The 22,823-nt window shown below is 41.5% G+C and overlaps 1 protein-coding gene across 4 annotated transcripts in view; it reads right to left on the bottom strand.

Moving 5' to 3' along the window:
* Positions 1 to 1,848: 1,848 nt before the first annotated feature.
* grip1 (glutamate receptor interacting protein 1) overlaps positions 1,849 to 22,823 on the bottom strand; it is a 45,952-nt gene continuing 24,977 nt past the window's right edge. For 2 of the 4 annotated variants that reach the window (XM_061914439.1, XM_061914442.1), the window contains exons 10-25: positions 21,998 to 22,135; positions 21,758 to 21,907; positions 21,499 to 21,685; positions 21,295 to 21,440; positions 21,141 to 21,221; positions 19,483 to 19,552; positions 19,276 to 19,421; positions 19,061 to 19,205; positions 14,515 to 14,654; positions 14,242 to 14,442; positions 14,021 to 14,171; positions 10,316 to 10,354; positions 10,017 to 10,128; positions 6,627 to 6,854; positions 6,396 to 6,542; positions 1,849 to 6,335 (exon numbers count right to left, since the gene is read on the bottom strand). In XM_061914439.1, coding sequence (XP_061770423.1) covers positions 6,075 to 6,335; positions 6,396 to 6,542; positions 6,627 to 6,854; positions 10,017 to 10,128; positions 10,316 to 10,354; positions 14,021 to 14,171; positions 14,242 to 14,442; positions 14,515 to 14,654; positions 19,061 to 19,205; positions 19,276 to 19,421; positions 19,483 to 19,552; positions 21,141 to 21,221; positions 21,295 to 21,440; positions 21,499 to 21,685; positions 21,758 to 21,907; positions 21,998 to 22,135 — 2,342 coding nt within the window. In that variant the 3' untranslated portion in view covers positions 1,849 to 6,074. Of the gene's footprint in view, positions 6,336 to 6,395; positions 6,543 to 6,626; positions 6,855 to 7,045; positions 7,079 to 10,016; positions 10,129 to 10,315; positions 10,355 to 14,020; positions 14,172 to 14,241; positions 14,443 to 14,514; positions 14,655 to 19,060; positions 19,206 to 19,275; positions 19,422 to 19,482; positions 19,553 to 21,140; positions 21,222 to 21,294; positions 21,441 to 21,498; positions 21,686 to 21,757; positions 21,908 to 21,997; positions 22,136 to 22,823 lie in introns of all 4 variants that reach the window. The other 2 variants (XM_061914438.1, XM_061914441.1) reach the window with 2 other exon arrangements.

Genomic DNA, 22,823 nt, shown 5'->3' with positions numbered 1-22,823 from the left:
CTAATAATAGTAGGTGAAATAAAGTAATTGTCCTAATAATACTAGTACTACTAATAGTAGGTGAAAATAAAGTGAGTAATTGTCCTAGTAATACTAGTATTACTAATAGTAGTTTGTGAAATAAAGTGAGCAGTTGTCTTAATAATACTAGTACTCCTAATAGTAGTAGGTGAAATAAAGTGAGTAGTTGTCCTAGTAATACTAATACTACTAATAGTAGTAGGTGAACTAATGAAATAAGTTGTGCAGTCGTAGTAATACTAGTACTACTAACAGTAGTAGGTGAAATAAAGTGAGTAGTTGTCCTAGTAATACTAATAATAGTAGGTGAAATAAAGTGAGCTATCGTTGTAGTAATTAGTGCTACTAGTAGTAGGTGAAATAAAGTGAGTAATCGTCCTAGTAATACTAGTACTACTAATAGTAGTAGGTGAAATAAAGTGAGCAGTTGTCCTAATAATACTAGTACTACTAATAGTAATAGATGAAATAAAGTGAGTAGTTGTCTTAGTAATACTAATAATAGTAGGTGAAATAAAGTAATTGTCCTAATAATACTAGTACTACTAATAGTAGGTGAAATAAAGTGAGTAATTGTCCTAGTAATACTAGTATTACTAATAGTAGTTTGTGAAATAAAGTGAGCAGTTGTCTTAGTAATACTAGTACTCCTAATAGTAGTAGGTGAAATAAAGTGAGTAGTTGTCCTAGTAATACTAATACTACTAATAGTAGTAGGTGAACTAATGAAATAAGTTGTGCAGTCGTAGTAATACTAGTACTACTAACAGTAGTAGGTGAAATAAAGTGAGTAGTTGTCCTAGTAATACTAATAATAGTAGGTGAAATAAAGTGAGCTATTGTTGTAGTAATTAGTGCTACTAGTAGTAGGTGAAATAAAGTGAGTAGTTGTCCTAGTAATACTAATAATAGTAGGTGAAATAAAGTGAGCTATTGTTGTAGTAATTAGTGCTACTAGTAGTAGGTGAAATAAAGTGAGTAATCGTCCTAGTAATACTAGTACTACTAATAGTAGAAGGTGAAATAAAGTGAGTTGTTGTCCTAGTACTACTAATAGAAGGAGTTGAGATCAAGTGAATAGTCTTCCTAGTAATACTAGTACTACTAATAGTAGTAGGTGAAATAAAGTGAGTAGTTGTCCTAGTAATACTAGTAATAAAAGAAGTAAAGAAGTTGTTGAAATAAAGTGAGCAGTTGTCCTAATAATACTAGTACTACTAATAGTAATAGGTGAAATAAAGTGAGCTACTGTTGTAGTAATACTAGTACTACTAATAGTAGGTGAAATAAAGTGAGTAGTTGTCCTAGTAATACTACTAATAGTAGGTGAAATAAAGTGAGCTATTGTTGTAGTAATTAGTGCTACTAGTAGTAGGTGAAATAAAGTGAGTAATCGTCCTAGTAATACTAGTACTACTAATAGTAGAAGGTGAAATAAAGTGAGTTGTTGTCCTAGTACTACTAATAGAAGGAGTTGAGATCAAGTGAATAGTCTTCCTAGTAATACTAGTACTACTAATAGTAGTAGGTGAAATAAAGTGAGTAGTTGTCCTAGTAATACTAGTAATAAAAGAAGTAAAGAAGTTGTTGAAATAAAGTGAGCAGTTGTCCTAATAATACTAGTACTACTAATAGTAATAGGTGAAATAAAGTGAGCTACTGTTGTAGTAATACTAGTACTACTAATAGTAGGTGAAATAAAGTGAGTAGTTGTCCTAGTAATACTACTAATAGTAGGTGAAATAAGGTGAGTAGTTGTACTTGTACTAGTAATAGTAGGATGTGAAATAAAGTGAGTAGTTGTTGTCCTGCTAAAACCAAGACTAGTACTACTATAGTGGGTCTTTATTGTTGCTCAGTAGTCGTCCATAGAAAGAAAGTGGAGACAGGACAAACAGCAGGAACATCATGCTACCAAAGTATTAAATTAGTAGAAAAATACTTTACAACATCCTTGTTCCTTAAAGAAAATACGGTTTGGTTGGTGAAGCTACATGGGAATGGACTCTTTAGTTCCAATGGCAGTCCGGTGCGTGCGCGTGCACGTGTGTAGGGAGTGTGGTGGAGGCCGAGTGCAAATCCCTGCCATGTTGCTGGCGCACGCAGACACGTGCACGCACGCACAAACACAGTGTGTATGGCTTGATCACGCTGAAGCCACGCCCCTCAACATCAGACTCAATCCCCTGATTTCAAGCAGGTTCGCCGTTAGCCTTTCTCTCTTTTTTGTGAATTAATAGTGTCATAAATGAATGTCAATAACGGATATATTATCATTAACGTATGCTGTTAGTCTGCAATGTACTCATAATGTTAGCTGCGCTTCTTTTCACGGGGTGACAACAGCCTTGTGCTAAGTAAGCCCTGTGCTTGGTCTACCAGCTCCGAGCTAGCATGATGGCCACCAGTCTGTGCTTCAGTTAAAGTCTGTCCAAGTCCGAATAAGACGACCAATCAGAGCAGCGAGTGGTTCCAAGGAGGTTTCTGATTGGTGGCTTTGAACGTTATCGTTCCAATGAGAACTCAAACGTTGACACACGCACGCTTCACAAGTTCCCTGTTTAACAGGATTTTTTTTGTGTATATATATATATATATATATATATATATATATATATATATATATACACACACACACACACACACACAGTGGGGCAAAAAAGTATTTAGTAAGCCACCGATTGTGCAAGTTCTCCCACTTAAAATGATGACGGAGGTCTGTAATTTTCATCATAGGTACACTTCGATTACGCTTGCACCTCCTGGTACCCCAGCACCTCCAAAACCCTCAAATCTAGACTCCAAACATCCCAGAATAAGCTAATCCGGTTACTTTTAGACCTCCACCCCAGATCACACCTCAATCCAACCCACTTCTCCAAAGTGGGCTGGGTCAGGGTGGAGGACAGAGTAAAACAACTTGCACTGAGCCTGGTCTATAAAATCCGCTACATCTCCCTGATACCGAACTACATGTCAAGCTACTTCCTTAACGTAAATAACCGCCATAACCACAACACCAGGGGGAGCTCCACAAACCACGTTAAACCCAGATTCCGATCTAACAAAGGTCTTAACTCATTCTCTTTCTATGCCACATCAATGTGGAATGCACTCCCAACAGGTGTAAAAGTAAGTGCATCTCTATATTCCTTCAAAACCGCTCTAAAACAACACCTCCAGGCAGCTTCAACACTTTACTAATACCCTCCTCCATTCACATCCCATCTCCCCGGATTATAAACAACTCAAATGTACTTCTAATGTATATACTTGTTCTTATGCTATGTGAACTCACTATGTTCTCTGCTGGCTGTACATATCCTACTAAATAAGACCTACACTGTTTCAATGTCCATTTATCTGTTGATGCAATTGTTGATGACTGAAGTTCTGATATCAACCAAAGCTCCTCATCCCACCCCCCGGATTGTAAATAATGTAAATAATTCAATGTACATACTATGATGATTAACTTGTGTGATGACTGTATTATGTTGATAGTATATATTTGTACCATGAATTGATTAACGTGGACCCCGACTTAAACAAGTTGAAAAACTTATTCGGGTGTTACCATTTAGTGGTCAATTGTACGGAATATGTACTGAACTGTGCAATCTACTAATAAAAGTATCAATCAATCAATTCAACTGTGAGAGACAGAATGTGAAAAAAAATCCAGGAATTCACATTGTAGGAATTTTAAAGAATTTATTTGTAAATTATGGTGGAAAATAAGTATTTGGTCAACCATTCAAAGCTCTCACGATATAGCTCGGTTGGTAGAGCGGCCGTGCCAGTAACTTGAGGGTTGCAGGTTTAAATGTAAAAATTAGATATTGGGTTTCACTATGTAAAGCGCTTTGAGTCACTAGAGAAAAAGTGCTATATAGATATAATTCACTGATGGAAGGAGGTTTTGGCTCAAAATCTCACGATACATGGCCTCATTCATTTTTCCTTAACACGGATCAATCGTCCTGTCCCCTTAGCAGAAAAACAGCCCCAAAGCATGATGTTTCCACCCCCATGCTTCACAGTAGGTGTGGTGTTCTTGGCATGCAACTCAGTATTCTTCTTCCCCCAAACACGACGAGTTGAGTTTATACCAAAATGGATACATGGATGATACGGCAGAGGATTGGGAGAATGTCATGTGGTCAGATGAAACCAAAATAGAACTTTTTGGTATAAACTCAGAAGCTTTGGGGCTGTTTTTCTACTAAGGGGGACAGGACGATTGATCCGTGTTAAGGAAAGAATGAATGGAGCCATGTATCGTGAGATTTTAACGTGGGAATGCTGGCAGGTTAGCACAGAAGCGTAAACAAAGCTTTATACTCAACCAGATTCCAGCCGCCCTGGACCACTTGTATAATTTTAGTCACTACCCAAATTTTGTGACTAGAAGTGAGGGTAAGTGCATGCTGTGGAATGGTACGGCGTGGCAAAGTTGGGAGAGTGGCCGTGCCAGCAATCTGAGGGTTACTGGTTCAATCCCCACCTTCTACCATCCTAGTCACGTCCGTTGTGTCCTTGAGCTAGACACTTCACCCTTGCTCCTGATGGGTCCTGGTTAGCGCCTTGCATGGCAGCTCCCGCAATCAGTGTGTGAATGTGGAAATACTGTCAAAACGCTTTGGGCTCCTTAAAAAGGGGGTAGAAAAGCGCTATACAAGTACAACCAACAACCATTTATTGACTAGGAACTTGGGAGCATTTAAATAGCTAAATTTGAAACTAAAATGTCTGTCGTGTTGAATGTGCTGCTTATTTTTATAGTTGGCTATTTCTATTAGTTCCGATTTCATTAAAAGCTTATCTTTCGGTCCCCTGATATGTGGGGGTTGCCCACGTATGCGGTCCTCTCCAAGGTTTCTCATAGTCATTGTCACTGTCACCGACGTCCCATTGGGTGTGAGTTTTTCCTTGCCCTTATGTCTTACGTGGGCTCTGTACCGAGGATGTCGTTGTGGTTTGTGCAGCCCTTTGAGACACTTCTGATTTAGGGCTATATAAATAAATATTGATTGATTTGATTGATTTTGAGCCAACACCTCCTTCCATCAGTGAGAGCTTTGAATGGTTGACCAAATACTTATTTTCCACCATAATTTACAAATAAATTATTTAAAATTCCTACAATGTGAATTCTTGGATTTTTTTTCCACATTCTGTCTCTCACAGTTGAAGTGTACCTATGATGAAAATTACAGACCTCAGTCATCATTTTAAGTGGGAGAACTTGCACAATCGGTGGCTGACTAAATACATTTTTTGCCCCACTGTATATATACATATATTAATGTAAAATGGTGTTATGGCTCGATGATGATGGACTGAACCTTTTTTTTTTTTTTATCCATTGTACACAGTTTGAGGTCCAGTCGTCATGGTAACAAACAAACAAACAAACAGAAATTGACATCAGTCAATCAAAAACACACCAATTGATTAGCATAATAGATCACAGCTACTGGAAGGGAGGGGGCGGGGTCATGCTCGGCTGCTTCCTGGAAGCTGATTGGTTAACCTGGGGAAGAGAACCAATCAGAATCAGGCATCTTTTGAATGATTGGTTCCAGCCAATCAGATGAATCCGTCTGTCATCCTGCCTGCCTATTGGCTAAGGGAATTGGGGGAGGGGGTTCTCTGGCCAAAGACGACAAGTGCACACACACACACACACACACACAACGCGCACACACACACATACACACACACAGTGTGGCCAGTCGAGTCACGTGTAATTGTAAAAAAAAATATTTGAGAACTTCTTAGTGTCTTTGTCATAATATTACTTGTCCCTCCTGGAGCGTTCATTAGGTCTTTAGACTGACTGGAGTGTGTGTGTGGTCTCCATGGCAACCGCAGCTGTGCTTGTCTCGTAACTCAGCTTCCTGGCGTACAGACCAGGAAGTGACGACAGGAGGTGGCTGCTCCGTCAGTGTGCTTTCAGGGCTCAAAGTTCACCGCGATGGAGAGTTTGTGTAGCACCGTGGGGGCGGGGTCCGGCTAGGGGGCGGGGTCCGGTGGTTCCAGTGACACCACTAAAAGGAAGTGTTGGTGACCAGCCCCGCCCCCAGTCCCTCCCCCGGCTTCTTCCACTTCATGGGAGCGTCAACGTTCTCGGTGTCCGCGCGCAGCTCGGACGATTCCGTCTGACAGGGGCGTCCTTCCGTGTGATTGGTCAGCGGGTTGGTGGAGGAGGCGGGGTTTCGGCTGATGACCAGCTCCAAGTGGTTTGGCGATTCGGCGATGAGCGGCACCACGAGGCAGCAGTCAAAGTCTCGTGTGCGGACGTGGTTGATCTGCACGCAAACACACGTTGGGAGGCCCGCGCTGACCTCTGACCTCTGAGCTCTACTTACCTGCAGCAAGCGGTCGTACGCTTGCAGGCCGCCGCGCTCCGCCGGGCCGCCCGCTCGGATGTTGTTGACGTACACGCCGCGGTCCAACACGCCGTCTGACACGCTGAAGCCAAAGTCCTCCGAGTCAGAAGACTTCTCCACAGTCAGCTGAGACACACACACACACACACACACATAGTGTGAACATGTGATGCGCACCACGTGACACGCTCCCGAACACATGACACCAACTTTGTGAAGTTCTACTGGGTTCTGGTTGAGAATGTCGTTGACTTCCTGTCTCATCTTCTTCATGGCGAAGGCCCGGCGCTGGGGGTCAGAGGGCAAAGTGTTTGAGCGCGGGGTCACCAGGGGTCGGGTACTGCTGCGCTCCTGGAAGCTGGCCTGGCGTCCCAGCGTGCTGCGCAGGGGGGCGGGGTCCTGGTTGAGGCTGAGGGAGGAGCCTGACATGATGGTGGCCTGGAAGAGAGCCAATCGGAGACGTGGAGACATGGTCACATGGTGTGTTCACGGCACCGTCAGCACACGTTTTGATGGAAGCTCTCAGCCAATTAGGCGTCACACACGCTGTGTTAGTCAAAAAGTTAATTTCATGTTAGTTCGACTAATTCGGTGAGTGGCGTTCAAAGACACACAGGAGAAAACGATACCCCAGTGACGAGCTCCGCCTCCTTTTCACACTCCTGTAAAACAATCAGCTTTTAATCTTTATTTTTGTCAGTTATGACACGTGTGTGTGTGTGTGTGTGTGTTCTTGTATTTCTACCCTTCATGAGACATCAACAAGGAAAAGTACCTTCCATATGAGGACCGGTGAACAAGTTAGGACATAAATCATGGTCCCAATACGGGGAAAACCATTGCATGTAATAGAGAATGTCTCCTTTGCACCCCTGCTGGTGAAATTTCTCAAAATGAGGGTGGTCCCAAAAAGGAAGGATTTTTCAAGGTGACTGTGACAATTTTAAAAGTGCTCCCCCTCTGGTCAACATATGAAATAACAAGTGTGTGTAAAAATTTGAAGTCCTCGCCAACATATGTAATAACAAGGGTGTGTAAGAAATTGAAATGCGCCCCCTTTGGTCAAAATTAATTTAAAAAATCTGATAAAAATGTATATAGAGACATAATGTAAAAACTTGTAGTAAATAATGAAGATTAAAAACCAATTACAAATGAAATGTTTAAATACATTTTTTTTAACTAGAAGCAGTCTTTTTCTCACAATGTGTCGACTTTTGTCTTATAAAATTGGAAAAAAATTCTAATATTTTTTCTGTTTCTGCAATATTGCAGTATTTTCTTGTAAAATTACTTTTTAACATAGAATTATTACACTTTAATGCAAAATGGTGACATTTGTTATAAAAAATTCAGAATTTTCTCACAATATGGCAGTTTTTTTTGTTGTTCTTGTGAAATAGTGACATTTTTTGAGTAAAACGATGACTTTTGTCATAATTTTGCCAAGTAAAATTCAGATTATTATTATAACATTGCCAAAATGTTAAAGTTTTGTTATAAAATTGTGAATTTTGTCGAGTAAATTTACCAGTATTTTTCATTATATTGCCAAAATTTTAAGCTTTTTTTTGTAAAATTGCCACTGTGTTTGAGTAAAATTCCAACTTTTATCATAATATTGCACAAATGTTCAGATATGCTTGTAAAACTTTGACATGCGTTGAGTAAAATTACGACTTTTATTACAACACTGCCTTTTTCTTGTGAAATTCCTACTCATTTTTCCCAACAAGCTTTTTTATATTTGCTTAGTATGTATATATTATTAATGTTGTAAATACAAATCTTTTTATATCTAGAAAGGGGGGTCCTAAAGAGGTAGGCATTATTCGGAGGGCTCAAGAAGGTAACACATTCAATAATGTGTCTTCATGTGGTGTGGTGTGTGTGTGTTCTTGTATTTCTACCCTTCATGAGACATCAACAAGGAAAAGTACCTTCCATATGAGGACCGGTAAACAAGTTAGGACATAAATCATGGTCCCAATACGGGGAAAACCATTGCATGTAATAGAGAATGTCTCCTTTGCACCCCTGGTGGTGAAATTTCTCAAAATGAGGGGTGGTCCCAAAAAGGAAGGGATTTTTCAAATTGACTGTGTGACAATTTTAAAAGTGCTCCCCCTCTGGTCAACATATGAAATAACAAGTGTGTGTAAAAATTTTAAGTCCTCCCCCTCTCGCCAACATATGTAATAACAAGGGTGTGTAAGAAATTGAAATGCGCCCCCTTTGGTCAAAATTAATTTAAAAAATCTGATGAAAATGTATATAGAGACATAATGTAAAAACTTGTAGTAAATAATGAAGATTAAAAAACAATTACAAATGAAATATTTAAATATGTTTTTTTTAAACTAGAAGCAGTCTTTTTCTCACAATGTGTCGACTTTTGTCTTATAAAATTGGAAAAAAATTCTCATATTTTTTCTGTTTCTGTAATATTTCAGTATTTTCTCGCAAAATAACTTTTTATATAAAATTATTACACTTAAATGCAAAATGATGACATTTGTAGTATAAAATTCAGAATTTTATCACAATATTGCAATTTTTGTTGTTGTTCGTGTGAAATACTGACATTTTTTGAGTAAAACGATGACTTTTGTCATAATTTTGCCAAGTAAAATTCAGATTATTATTATAACATTGCCAAAACGTTAAAGTTTTCTTATAAAATTGTGAATTTTGTCGAGTAAATTTACCAGTATTTTTCATTATATTGCCAAAATTTTAAGCCTTTTTTGTAAAATTGCCACTGTGTTTGAGTAAAATTCCTACTTTTATCATTATATTGCACAAATGTTCAGTTTTGCTTGTAAAAACCTTGACATGCGTTGAGTAAAATTACGACTTTTATTAAAACACTGCCTTTTTCTTGTGAAATTCCTACTTTTTTATATTTGCTTAGTATGTATATATTTTTTAATGTTGTAAATACAAATTTTTACATACAGTGGGGCAAAAAAGTATTTAGTCAGCTACCGATTGTGCAAGTTCTCACTTAAAATGATGACAGAGGTCTGTAATTTTCATCATACAGTAGGTGGCTCTGCAAGAAGCATTTGAAAGTCCTGGAGTGGCCTAGCCAGTCTCCAGACCACAACCCCATAGAAAATCTGTGGAGGGAGTTGAAAGTCCGTGTTGCTCGGCGACAGCCCCAAAACATCACTGCTCTCGAGAAGATCTGCATAGAGGAATGGGCCAAAATACCAGCTACTGTGTGTGCAAACCTGGTAAAGACCTATAGTAATCCTTTGACCTCTGTTATTGCCAACAAAGATTATATTACAAAGTATTGAGTTGAATTTTTGTTATTGACCAAATACTTATTTTCGACTATAATTTCAAAATAAATTCTTTAAAATTCCTACAATGTGAATTCCTGGATTTTTTTTTTACATTCTGTCTCTCCCAGTTGAAGTGTACCTATGATGAAAATTACAGACCTCTGTCATCATTTTAAGTGGGAGAACTTGCACAACTTTTTTGCCCTACTGTATCTCGAAAAAGGGGTACTAAAGAGGTAGGCATTATTCGGAGAGCTCAAGAAGGTAACACATACAATAATGTGTGTGTGTGTGTGTGTGCGCCCACCTCCAGTTCTCTGAGGATTCCACTCTGACCACATGTCTCCAGGTCCTCCAGCGCCTGAGACCAGAAGTTCTCTTCCTGGTCGGGTTCAGTCCCATCATGGCCCACAATGAACCTGGAGCAGAGGTCAGAGGTCAGTGAAGGATTGATTTTAGACACACACTCACACGTACACACACACAAAAACACACAAGAGGAAGTCGGAGCAGACATGCTGGAGAAGAGTGTGAAGAGACGAGTGGACAAAAAGGGGGCACCGGTCACCGGGTGAGGTGGTTAAAGTTCAAAGGTCAGAATGATACCTGCTGTCAGAAATAAGACCACTGGCGACATTACAGGTTCTGCAGGCACAGACACACTCTTGTTACTGCACCTAGCTCAATGCTAACAAGTGTCATTGATGTGGAGTAGGAATGCTAACATGCTACGCTGTGACTGCTCTTAGTTTGATGCTAACAAGTGTCTTTGATGTGGTTAAAGAATGCTAACATGCTAGATTGGAACTGCTCCTAGCTCGATGCTAACAACTGTCATTGATATGGTTAAAGAATGCTAACATGCTAGATTGGAACTGCTCCTAGCTCGATGCTAACAACTGTCATTGATGTGGTTAAAGAATGCTAACATGCTAGATTGGAACTGCTCCTATCTCGATGCTAACAAATGTCATTGATGTGTGTTAAATAATGCTAACATGCTACACTGTGACTGCTCTTAGTTTGATGCTAACAAGTGTCTTTGATGTGGTTAAAGAATGCTAACATGCTAGATTGGAACTGCTCCTAGCTCGATGCTAACAAGTGTCATTGATGTGTGTTAAATAATGCTAACATGCTACACTGTGACTGCTCTTAGTTTGATGCTAACAAGTGTCTTTGATGTGGATTAGGAATGCTAACATGCTAGATTGGAACTGCTCCTAGCTCGATGCTAACAAGTGTCAGTGATGTGGTTAAAGAATGCTAACATGCTAGATTGGAACTGCTCCTAGCTCGATGCTAACAACTGTCATTGATGTGGTTAAAGAATGCTAACATGCTAGATTGGAACTGCTCCTAGCTCGATGCTAACAACTGTCATTGATGTGGATTAGGAATGCTAACATGCTAAATTGGAACTGCCCCTAGCTCGATGCTAGCAAGTGTCATTGATGTGGTTAAAGAATGCTAACATGCTAGATTGGAACTGCTCCTAGTTCGATGCTAAGAAGTGTCATTGATGTGGTTAAAGAATGCTAACATGCTAGATTGGAACTGCTCCTAGCTCGATGCTAACAAATGTCATTGATGTGTGTTAAATAATGGTAACATGCTAGATTGGAACTGCTCCTAGCTCAATGCTAACAAGTGTCATTGATGTGTGTTAAATAATGCTAACATGCTAGATTCAAACTGCTCCTAGCTCAATGCTAACAAGTGTCATTGATGTGGTTAAAGAATGCTAACATGCTACACTGTGACGGTTACGAGATTGATAACCTACTCAGTGGCCTAGTGGTTAGAGTGTCCGCCCTGAGATCGGTAGGTCGTGAGTTCAAACCCCGGCTGAGTCATACCAAAGACTATAAAAATGTAACCCGTTACCTCTCTGCTTGGCACTCAGCATTAAGGGTTGGAATTGGGGGTTAAATCATCAAAAATGATTCCCGGGCGCGGCACCGCTGCTGCCCACTGCTCCCCTCACCTCCCAGGGGGTGATCAAGGGTGATGGGTCAAATGCAGAGAATAATTTCGCCAAATTTAGTATGTGTGTGACAATCATTGGTACTTTAACTTTTTTAACTTAATTGATGCCAACAAGTTTCATTGATGTGGTTAAAGAATGCTAACATGCTACATTGGAACTGCTCTTAGCTTGATGCTAACAAGTGTCATTGATGTGGTTAAAGAATGCTACCATGCTACACTGTGATTGTTCTTAGCTTGATGCTAACAGGTTTCATTGATATAGATTAGGAAGGCTAACATGCTGGATTGGAACTACTCTGAGCTGGATGCGAACAAGTGTCATTAATGTAATTAAAGAATGCTAACATGCTACATTGTGACTGCACCTAGCTTGATACAAACATAGATTAGGAATGCTAACATTATACATTGTGACTGCTCTTAGCCCGATGCTAACAAGTGTCATTGATGTACAAACCCCGTTTCCATATGAGTTGGGAAATTGTTTTGGATGTAAATATAAACGGAATACACTGATTTGCAAATCATTTTCAACCCATATTAAGTTGAATATGCTACAAAGACAACATATTTGATGTTCAAACTGAAAAACTTTTTTTTTTGCAAATAATCATTAACTGTAGAATTTGATGCCAGCAACACATGACAAAGAAGTTGAGAATGGTGGCAATAAATACTGATAAAGTTGAGGAATTCTCATCACACACTTATTTGGAACATCCAACAGGTGTGCAGGCTAATTGGGAACAGGTGGGTGCCATTATTGGGTATAAAAACAGCTTCCTAAAAAATGCTCAATCTTTCACAAGAAAGGATGGGGCGAGGTACACCCTTTTGTTCACAACTGCATGAGCAAATAGTCAAACAGTTTAAAAACAACGTCTCTCAAAGTGCAATTGCAAGAAATTTAGGGATTTCAACATCTACCATCCATAATATCATCAAAAGGTTCAGAGAATCTGGAGAAATCACTCCACGTAACAGCATGGCCGGAAACCAACATTGAATGACCGTGACCTTCGATCCCTCAGACGGCACTGTATCAAAAACCGACGTCAATCTCTCAAGGATATCACCACATGGGCTCAGAAACACTTCACAAAACCACTGTAACTAAATACAGTTGGTCGCTACATCTGTAGGTGCAAGTTATAGCTCTACTATGCAAAGCGAAAGCCATTTATCAACAACATCCAGAAACGCCACCGGCTTCTCTGGGCCCGAGATCATCTAAGATGGACTGATGCAAAGTGGAAAAGTGTTCTGTGGTGTGACGATTCCACATTTCAAATTGTTTTTGGAAACTGTGGACATTGGTGTCCTCGGGAACAAAGGGGAAAAGAACCATCCGGATTGTTATAGGCGCAGAATTCAAAAGCCAGCATCTGTGATGGTATGGGGGTGCATTAGTGCCCAAGGCATGGGTAACTTACACATCTGTGAAGGCACCATTAATGCTGAATGGTCCATACAGGTTTTGGAGCAACATATGTTGCCATTCAAGCAACGTTATCATGGACGCCCCTGCTTATTTTAGCAAGACAATGCCACACCACGTGTTACAACAGCGTGGCTTCATAATAAAAGAGTGCGGGTACTAGACTGGTCTGCCTGTAGTCCTGACCTGTCTCCCATTAAAAATTTTGAAGCCTAAAAAAAGACAACAGAGACCCCGGACTGTTGAACAACTTAAGCTGTACATCAAGCAAGAATGGGAAAGAATTCCACCTGAAAAGCTTCAAAAATGTGTCTCCTCAGTTCCCAAACGTTTATTGAGTGTTGTTAAAAGAAAAGGTGATGTAACACAGTGGTGAACATACCCTTTCCCAACTACTTTGGCACGTGTTGCAGCCATGAAATTCTAAATTAATTATTATTTGCAAAAAAAAATAAAAGTTTATCAGTCTGAATTTCAAATATCTTGTCTTTGTAGCATATTCAACTGAATATGGGTTGAAAAGGATTTGTAAATCATTGTATTCCGTTTATATTTACATCTAACACAATTTCCCAACTCATATGGAAACGGGGTTTGTAGTTAAAGAATGCTAACATGCTACATTGTGACTGCTCCTAGCTTGATGTTAACAAGTGCCATTGATGTGGTTGAAGAATGCTAACCCAGCGCTTAGCTCGGCGTAAACAAGTGCCATTGGTGTGGACTACAAATGCTCACATGCTACACTGTAGACTGCGCTTTGCTTGTTGCTAACAAGTGTCATTGGCGTAAATTAGGATTGCTAACATGCTACATTGTTACTGCTCTTAGTTCGATGATAAAATGTTTGGAGTGTTTTTATTAAAAAAGGCCGCTCTCACCCTCCGAGGGCGGCCTGATCCCAGTCATCGTTGAGGCCCAGGTCTGACAGCGGATTGGCTCTCTGGCGGGAGGAGGCGGGTGATTGGCTGTTGCTGATCTTGGCGTTGCGCCACTCGTGGAAGGTAAAAGGCGACGGCTGGAATGGCGGAGCTGCGTGTGGAAAGAAAGTCAGCATGTGTGTGTCGCCTGAGAGGGCAAAGGTCACAGGTCATGTGCCTACCCGGGCCGGAGAAGCTGCCATCCATGTTGGATCCATCCCAGGACTCCACGGCGCTGTCTACGGACGGCAGCGTGTTGAACAACCTCTGGTTGGAAGGGGGTGCTACCATGACAACAGGCTCCTCCTCGTCCTCCTCGTGGTTCTCCTGGTTAGGCACCGCCCCCGTCACTGAGCCAATCACGCAGGACTTGGGACTGGACACTGCGAAGACAGGGCAGACGGTAACATGTCAGCCCTTCCCGGGTCATGTGACGGCAGCGAGCGAGCACGTACGCTCGCCCTGCTTCTTGATCTTGAGCGTGACCGTCTCTCCCGCCTGCTGCAGCAGACTAATGGCCTCGCTCAGAGGTTTGCCCTTCAGGCTGCTGCTGTTGATGGCCAGGATACGATCGCCCACGTGGATCGCGCCCGTCCTGAATGACAAGAAAGCGAACATTCGGTCACTGTTGATTGACAGCCGACTGCTCGGTGTGCTCACTAGTGTCACCAACAGGGGGTGACATTCCCTGCATCATCCTGCACAATGACCTTTGTGAAGTTGCCCCCCCACCCCTCAGAAAACGCCAGAGGTGGGTAGAGTAGACAGAAATTGTACTCAAGTAAGAGTACTGTTACTTTAGAGATTTTTTTACTCACGTAAAAGTAAGGAGTAGTCACCCAAAGATTTACTTGAGTAAAAGTAAAAAGTATTTGTGAAAAAACTACTCAAGTACTGAGTAACTGATGAGTAACCTGTTCGTTTAATGATGACGGCAACAAGTAATGCACAAAAACATAAAAAATAGCAATGAACAAATTCAGAGCCAGGAATATCTCTTAAGCAACTAAAACAATGATATATATTAAATAATACATATTTGGTTTTACACTGTATTAAAAAAAGTTTGAAAATGAATTTTACCTTTGCAACCTCATTATACTATTGGCGAAGTTTTATATTCATAAATGTAAGTTTCTCAATACCCTGACCTGTTTTTTGTGCCTTTAAAAAAGATGTAGAACTCTACATTAAAACGCTCTACCTCTAACAACCAAAAAGCTGTGAAAACGATGATGCTGTGTTCCAAATTTAAGTTATTTACTGAGATTGCGTGAGCCTATGGCTTTGCACTTTGTTTATATTATATATATATTTTTTTGCATTCTATTTTAGTAAGTTTGAATTTACAACCCCCTGGCGCTGTTTTGTACGGTTTTTATACTGTTTTGTACAGTTTTTGTACTTACTTTGATTATTATTTTTAACTGTGTGTAAATGTTGAAATTTATAAATAAAGGTTCATTAAAAAAAATAAAAAATGTGCAGTTAATCATGTGACCACCTGGCTCTGTTTGATTGGTGAATCAGAGTCAAACATCACCAGTGACGGCATTTGATTGGTGAAACGGAGTCAAACGTCACCAGTGACGGCATTTGATTGGTGAAACGCAGGCATGTGATAGATCAGGGGTGTCAAACTCTGGCCCGTGGGCCAAATTTGGCCCGCCGTGTAATTTTATTTGGCCCTTGAGGTAATATCAAATTAAGTTTAGAGCTGGACCGCCGGTATTAAACAGGGGCGGTGCCGCTGTAACAACGCATTTGCCAACCCTCCCGAATTTCACTGCCCCTCCCGTAAATCTCCCGTGGCAACAATTCTTCTGAATTTCTCCCGATTTCCAATCGGACAACAATATTGGGGGTGTGCCTCGAAGGCACTGCCTTTAGCGTCCTCTACAACCTGTTGTCACGTCCGCTTTTCCGCCATAGAAACAACGTGCCGGCCTAGTCACATAATATCTGAGGCTTTAACACACACGAATGAATGCAAGGCATACTTGGTCAACAGCCATACAGGTCACACTGAGGGTGGCCGTATAAACGACTTTAACACTGTTACAAATATGCGCCACACTGTGAAGCCACACCAAACAAGAATGACAAACACGTTTCGGGAGAACATCTGCACCGTAACACACGTAATACCCAGAACCCCTTGCAGCTCTAACTCTTCCGGACGCTACAATACACACCCCTGCTACCACCAAACCTGGCCCGCCCCCCAATTTTCATTTACATTTTATTTGATATGCCATTGATATTTTGAAATGATTATTGATAGGTTGATTGGCAACACTAAATTGGCCCTAGTGTGTGAATGTGAGTGTGCATGTTGTCTGTCTATCTGTGTTGGCCCTGTGATGAGGTCGTGACTTGTCCATGGTGTACCCTGCCTTCCGCCTGAATGCAGCTGAGATAAGCTCCAGCGACCCCAGAAGGGACAAGCGGTAGAAAATGGATGGATGGATAATTTGAAACTCGACTTTGCATGTCACTATAAAGTTATATAAGCCTTATTTGTTCAATATTCAATGCAAAACTTGTTTGGGTCCCTATTAAAAGGTTAATTTCTTCAACCTTGGCCCGCGGCTTTGTTCCGTTTTAAATTTTGGCCCACTCTGTATTTGAGTTTGACACCCCTGTGATAGATCCTACTTTGAAGGTCTGCCTGACAAAACAAAACAAAGCGTGCATTAACAGATCGATAAAAATCGGTAGCGAGTAGCGAGCTGAATGTAGATAAATGGAGTAAAAGTAGCGTTTCTTCTCTATAAATACACTCAAGCAAAAGTAAAAGTATGTTGCATTAAAAATACTCTTAGAAGTACAATTTATCCCAAAAGTTACTCAAGTAGATGTAATGGAGTAAATGTAGCGCGTTACTACCCACCTCTGCAAAACGCATCTTTTTGTGCCGGTTTACCTATTATAGCAGTGGTCCCCAACCTTTTTGTATCTGTGGACCGGTCAACGCTTAAGAGTTTGTCCCGCGGCCCGGGAGGGGGGAATCTTTTTTTTTTCTTTTCTTCTTTGACATGAAAAAGGGAGGTTTTTGTGGTTGGTGCACTAATTGTAAGTGTATATTGTGTTTTTATGTTGATTTAATTTAAAAAAATAAAAATAATAATGATTTATTTTTTTTAAATAAAAAATTTAAAAAAATTCTTCTGCGGCCCGGTACCAATCGGGTCACGGCCACGATTGGTTGGGGATCACTGTATTATAGTTTTCAAGTTATTAACGTTTTTTTTTTCATAAAGAAATACAATTATGTGTGCCTACGGACTGTATCCCTGCAGACTGTATTGATCTATACAATATATAATGTATATATTGTGTTTTTTATGTTGATTTAATAATTAAAAAGCAAAAAAACAATTACTATTATTTTTTTAAATTATTATTTCTTGTGTGGCCCGGTACCGGTGGTTGGGGACCACTGTTTTAGAGCATAATTAAAAGTTATTGACCTGAATTTCTCCCCACGTCCTCTAGATGGCGACACAAACGTTAAACCAAATGCAATATACCTAAGTGTAAAATTCTTTATTAAACTCATGACGTCTTACGGGCCAAATTGATTAAGTCGACGGGCCATAATTTGGACACACTTGGTCTAAGTTATTAACAAATTATGATTCATAACCAGCACCTCCACCATCTCAAAAGCTCCGCAAACCCATCTCAATCCTTTAAGCAGCAGAAATTTTCATTTGTATTGTTACGGTATAGTTTTAATAATATGTTATTATTAATAACCAGCCCTCCAACCATGTCAGAATCTCCCTTATGTTCTCTTGGCCTATTTGCTGCAAAATGTTTTGGTCTAACAATATAGTTTCCAAGTTATTAACTTTTAGAATTTTTATGTTATTAATATTTGATTATTCATAAACACCCCGGCATAGCTTGGTTGGTAGAGCATCCGTGCCAGCAACTTGAGGGTTGCAGGTTCGATTCCCGCTTCCATCATCCTAGTCACTGCTGTTGTGTCCTTGGGCAAGACACTTTACCCACCTGCTCCCAGTGCCACCCACACTGGTTTAAATATAACTTAAATATTGGGTTTCACTATGTAAAGCGCTTTGAGTCACTAGAGAAAAGCGCTATATAAATATAATTCACTTCACTTTACCTCACTTTGTAAAAATTTCCTCAAACTTGTCCGAATAGTTAGTGTCACATTTGTGCTGCAAAAATCTTCCCTCTAAATATTATTTTTTAGGTCATTCCTGTCTAATAGTACTTTTTTTATGTAATTAACATATTATTATATTATATAGTACAGCTTCACGGCAGAGGGGTTAGTGCATCTGCCTCACAATACGAAGGTCCTGCAGTCCTGGGTTCAAATCCAGGCTCGGGATCTTTCTGTGTGAAGTTTGCATGTTCTCCCCGTGAATGCGTGGGTTCCCTCCGGGTACTCCGGCTTCCTCCCACTTCCAAAGACATGCACCTGGGGATAGGTTGATTGGCAACACTAAATTGGCCCTAGTGTGTGAATGTGAGTGTGAATGTTGTCTGTCTATCTGTGTTGGCCCTGCGATGAGGTGGCGACTTGTCCAGGGTGTACCCCGCCTTCCGCCCGATTGTAGCTGAGATAGGCGCCAGCGCCCCCCGCGACCTCGAAAGGGAATAAGCGGTAGAAAATGGATGGATGGATATATAGTACAGAGAACAAATACATGTTCATTCTAAGCAGCCCCGTGATACAGTGGTTAGGGCACATAAAACGTTAACAACATAAAACTTAAAAACTATAATAGTTAGAGGAAAACTGTTTGCATCACAAATGGCTTACATTGTTTTGACCTATAAAATTATATTTAATAACTCAAAATAACTCATACGAAAAGAGCACAAACAACCATTTCACAGCGCAAACGACTGAGACTATTTCAACAGAGTTTCGCGAGGGATGTGTGGGCCAACTTCACGCAAGTGCCATTATGGACTATTTACACATACAATATGTCATCAAGTTATGTGAATGTCAACCTCTCTGCCAGCCCCCCCTTGCTGAGTGAGGAGATGATGATGGGGTCGAAAGGCTCCTCGGTGCCTGAGATGGTGATTCCTAGCGGACCGCCGTAGCGTTGCAGCTCCACCGTGTAGATGATGCTGCCTGACACTTCTTGCTCGTCTGAAACGTGCGCACCACTCGTGGTCATTCGTGTGTGCGCGCTAAAGATGGACGTTGCCGTCAGCGTTACCTGAGTTGTCTTCATCTTTACGGATCTTCAGCTTAACCAGCTCCTCACACTGCTGCAGGATTTGGACGGCCTCCTCCATGGAGCAGTTCTCTACGCGGATGTTATCGATGGCCAGCAGCTTGTCTCCCAACTCCAGCGTCCCCGTCCTGGACCAGAGCAGCCAAATATTAGGTCGAGCTCCTCATTGTCAGCGTGTGGTCTCCTCACCTGTGAGCCACGCTGCCCTTTTTGATGTCCGAAATGATCAGAGGGTCACCCGATTTCCTATTGGACGGCGCTGCAGCGACACAACAACACAAACATATGAGTTGGGAAATTGTGTTAGATGTAAATATAAACGGAATACAATGATTTGCAAATCATTTTCAACCCATATTCAGTTGAATGCACTACAAAGACAACATATTTAATGTTCAAACTCATAAACGTTATTTTTTTTTGCAAATAATAATTAACTTAGAATTTCATGGCTGCAACACGTGCCAAAGTAGTTGGGAAAGGGCATGTTCACCACTGTGTTACATCACCTTTTCTTTGAACAACACTCAATAAACATTTGGGAACTGAGGAAACTAATTGTTGAAGCTTTGAAAGTGGAATTTTTCCCCATTCTTGTTTTATGTAGAGCTTCAGTCGTTCAACAGTCCGGGGTCTCTGCTGTCTTATTTTACGCTTCATAATGTGCCACACATTTCCCATGGGAGACAGGTCTGGACTGCAGGCGGGCCCGGAAAGTACCCGCATTCTTTTACTACGAAGCCACGCTGTTGTAACACGTGGCTTGGCATTGTCTTGCTGAAATAAGCAGGGGCGTCCATGATAACTTTGCTTGGATGACAACATATGTTGCTCCAAAACCTGTATGGACCATTCAGCATTAATGGTGCCTTCACAGATGTGTAAGTTACCCATGCCTTGGGCACTAATACACCCCCATACCATCACAGATGCTGGCTTTTAAACTTGCGCCTATAACAATCCGGATGGTTATTTTCCTCTTTGTTCTGGAGGACACCACGTCCACAGTTTCCAAATATAATTTGAAATGTGGACTCGTCAGACCACAGAACACCTTTCCACTTTGCATCAGTCCATCTTAAATGAGCTCGGGTCCAGCAAAGCCAGCGGCGTTCCTGGCTGTTGTTGATAAATGGGTTTTTCTTTGCATAGCAGAGTTTTAACTTGCACTTACAGATGTAGCGACCAACTGTAGTTACTGACAGTGGTTTTATGAAGCGTTCCTGAGCCCATGTGGTGATATCCTTTACACACTGATGTCTGTTTTTGATGCAGTACCGCCTGAGGGATCAAAGGTCCGTAATATCATTGCTTACGTGCAGTGATTTCTCCAGATTCTCTGAACCTTTTGATGATTTTACGGAACGTAGATGGTTAAATCCCTAAATTCCTTGCAATAGCTCGTTGAGAAATGTTCTAAAACTGTTAAACAATTTGCTTACAAATTGGTTACCCTCGCCCCATCCTTGTTTGTGAATGACTTAGCATTTCATGGAAGCTGCTTTTATACCCAATCATGGCACCCACCTGTTCCCAATTAGCCTGCACACCTGTGGGATGTTCCAAATAAGTGTTTGATGAGGATTTCTCAACTCTTTCAGTATTTATTGCCACCTTTCCCAACTTCTTTGTCACGTGTTGCTGGCATCAAATTCTAAAGTTAATGATTATTTGCCAAAAAAAAAATGTTTATCAGTTTGAACATCAAATATGTTGTCTTTGTAGCATATTCAACCGGATATGGGTTGAAAAGGATTTGCAAATCATTATATTCCGTTTATATTTACATCTAACACAATTTCCCAACTCATATGGAAACGGGGTTTGTATTCACAGTGTGGACTCACAGCTGATGGTGATTCCCAACTCCACTCCTGGTTTCTTTGGAAGCTTCACGTGAAAAGTTCCCGAGGACGGAATGACAGACTCTGAAAAAAACAAAGCCAGACACCTCAAAACGCACCTAAACCACAGCCTGTGTATGTGTGCGTGCGTGCTTACCAGCCACATCGAACTCGATCTCCAGGGTGAGTTGTGCTGTGATAGAGGAGTCTCTGAGCAGCTGATTGGTTTCTTCCAAAGTGGAGTCTTCAGTTGGAACCCCATTTATGGACAAAATCCTGTCTCCAATCTGCAGGATCCCACACCTCCACACAAATACACCGTTAGCTGTTAGTAAATCTGGTTAATGTGCCGAGCGGTTACCTCTCAGCAGGACTGTCGGGGTCGATGTAGGCGATGAGTGGCGGCGAAGACAGCGTCTCGGTGGCGAAGACTCCACCTTGCAGCTGAAGGCCAAAGCCCATGATGCCGTCGCCTAGCAACGCCACCTCCGTGGTTTCCGTGTGCACCACCTGGCCGGCAAGACCCACAGTGCTGGACGCCAACGACACTGAGAGAGCACGCATGAGTATCATCTCGCCATAGCGGCCATGTCATCATCTCATCAGGGTATGAGACTCACAGGAACTCTTAAAGTCCTTCTTTTTCTGCTTCTTCCTCATCAGCGTGCCCCGTGGACTTGTGGGATACGCGCTCCTGGGCATGGTGCTCATGTTGAGGGACGAGAGACTGTAGGCCGACATGGAACCCGGCGAGAACGAGTGGCTGAGCGCTGCATTGTGGAAAGACGGGAAGGTCAGCATCTTTCTGGCACGCACACACACACGCACACACTCCTGTAAAGAGAAAGAGGCACACGTACAGGAGTTGTTTGCGTGCCGATTCTGGGATCTGGCACCTGACTGGTCAGGGTGGTATGTGTTGTAGTGGTAAGGTGGGAGGACGGGGGCGGAGCCACCGGTCTCCCAGGGTAGGGGGCGGGGAGAACGCTGCACCTTTACTGAACACACATGCAGGAGGGTGTTTAAGGTCAAGACAGCAGGAAAGGTCAGCGGTTGGTTGGTGATGGCGTTGCTGCGGTGCATTCAGGGCCACTTAGACTCTCTGTTTGTACCTTACTGCGGTGCATTCATGGTCAGTTAGACTCTGTGTTTGTACCTTACTGCGGTGCATTCATGGTCAGTTAGACTCTGCGTTTGTACCTTACTGCGGTGCATTCAAGTCCAGTTACCCTGTTTTCCACTGGATGCGTAGCAGCAGTGAAATAATTTTTATTCAGGTCAATTTGTCCGTTTCCGCCGTTTAGCATCCCTGCGCTAAACATACACAGCGATTCTATAAGAGTCGGTCGCCCCGACACGGCGGTTCAATTTTGCCAACATCTGCTTTTGTTGGACAGGAAGTCATGCACAAACACACATAAATTATTCAGTTTAATTTCAAAATAAAACTTTGTACCTTGCTGCGGTGCCTTCAGGGCCAGTTAGGCCCAATGTTTGTACTTTGCGCCGGTGCCAGTTAGACTCAGTGATTGTACCTTGCCGCGGTGCATTTAAAGACAGTTAGACTCTGTGTTTGTACTTTGCTGCGGTGCATTCAAGGCCAGTGTGACTTTGTGTTTGTGCCTTGATGCGCTGCGTTCAGAGCCGGTTAGGCTTCGTGTTTGTACCTTGCTACGGTGCGTTCAA

Source organism: Nerophis ophidion, linkage group LG10 (genome assembly GCF_033978795.1).
Source record: "Nerophis ophidion isolate RoL-2023_Sa linkage group LG10, RoL_Noph_v1.0, whole genome shotgun sequence".
Taxonomy (NCBI): Eukaryota; Metazoa; Chordata; class Actinopteri; order Syngnathiformes; family Syngnathidae; genus Nerophis; species Nerophis ophidion.
The sequence above is the reverse complement of the archived record's forward strand: the minus strand, read 5'-3'. Positions and strand labels throughout refer to the sequence as shown.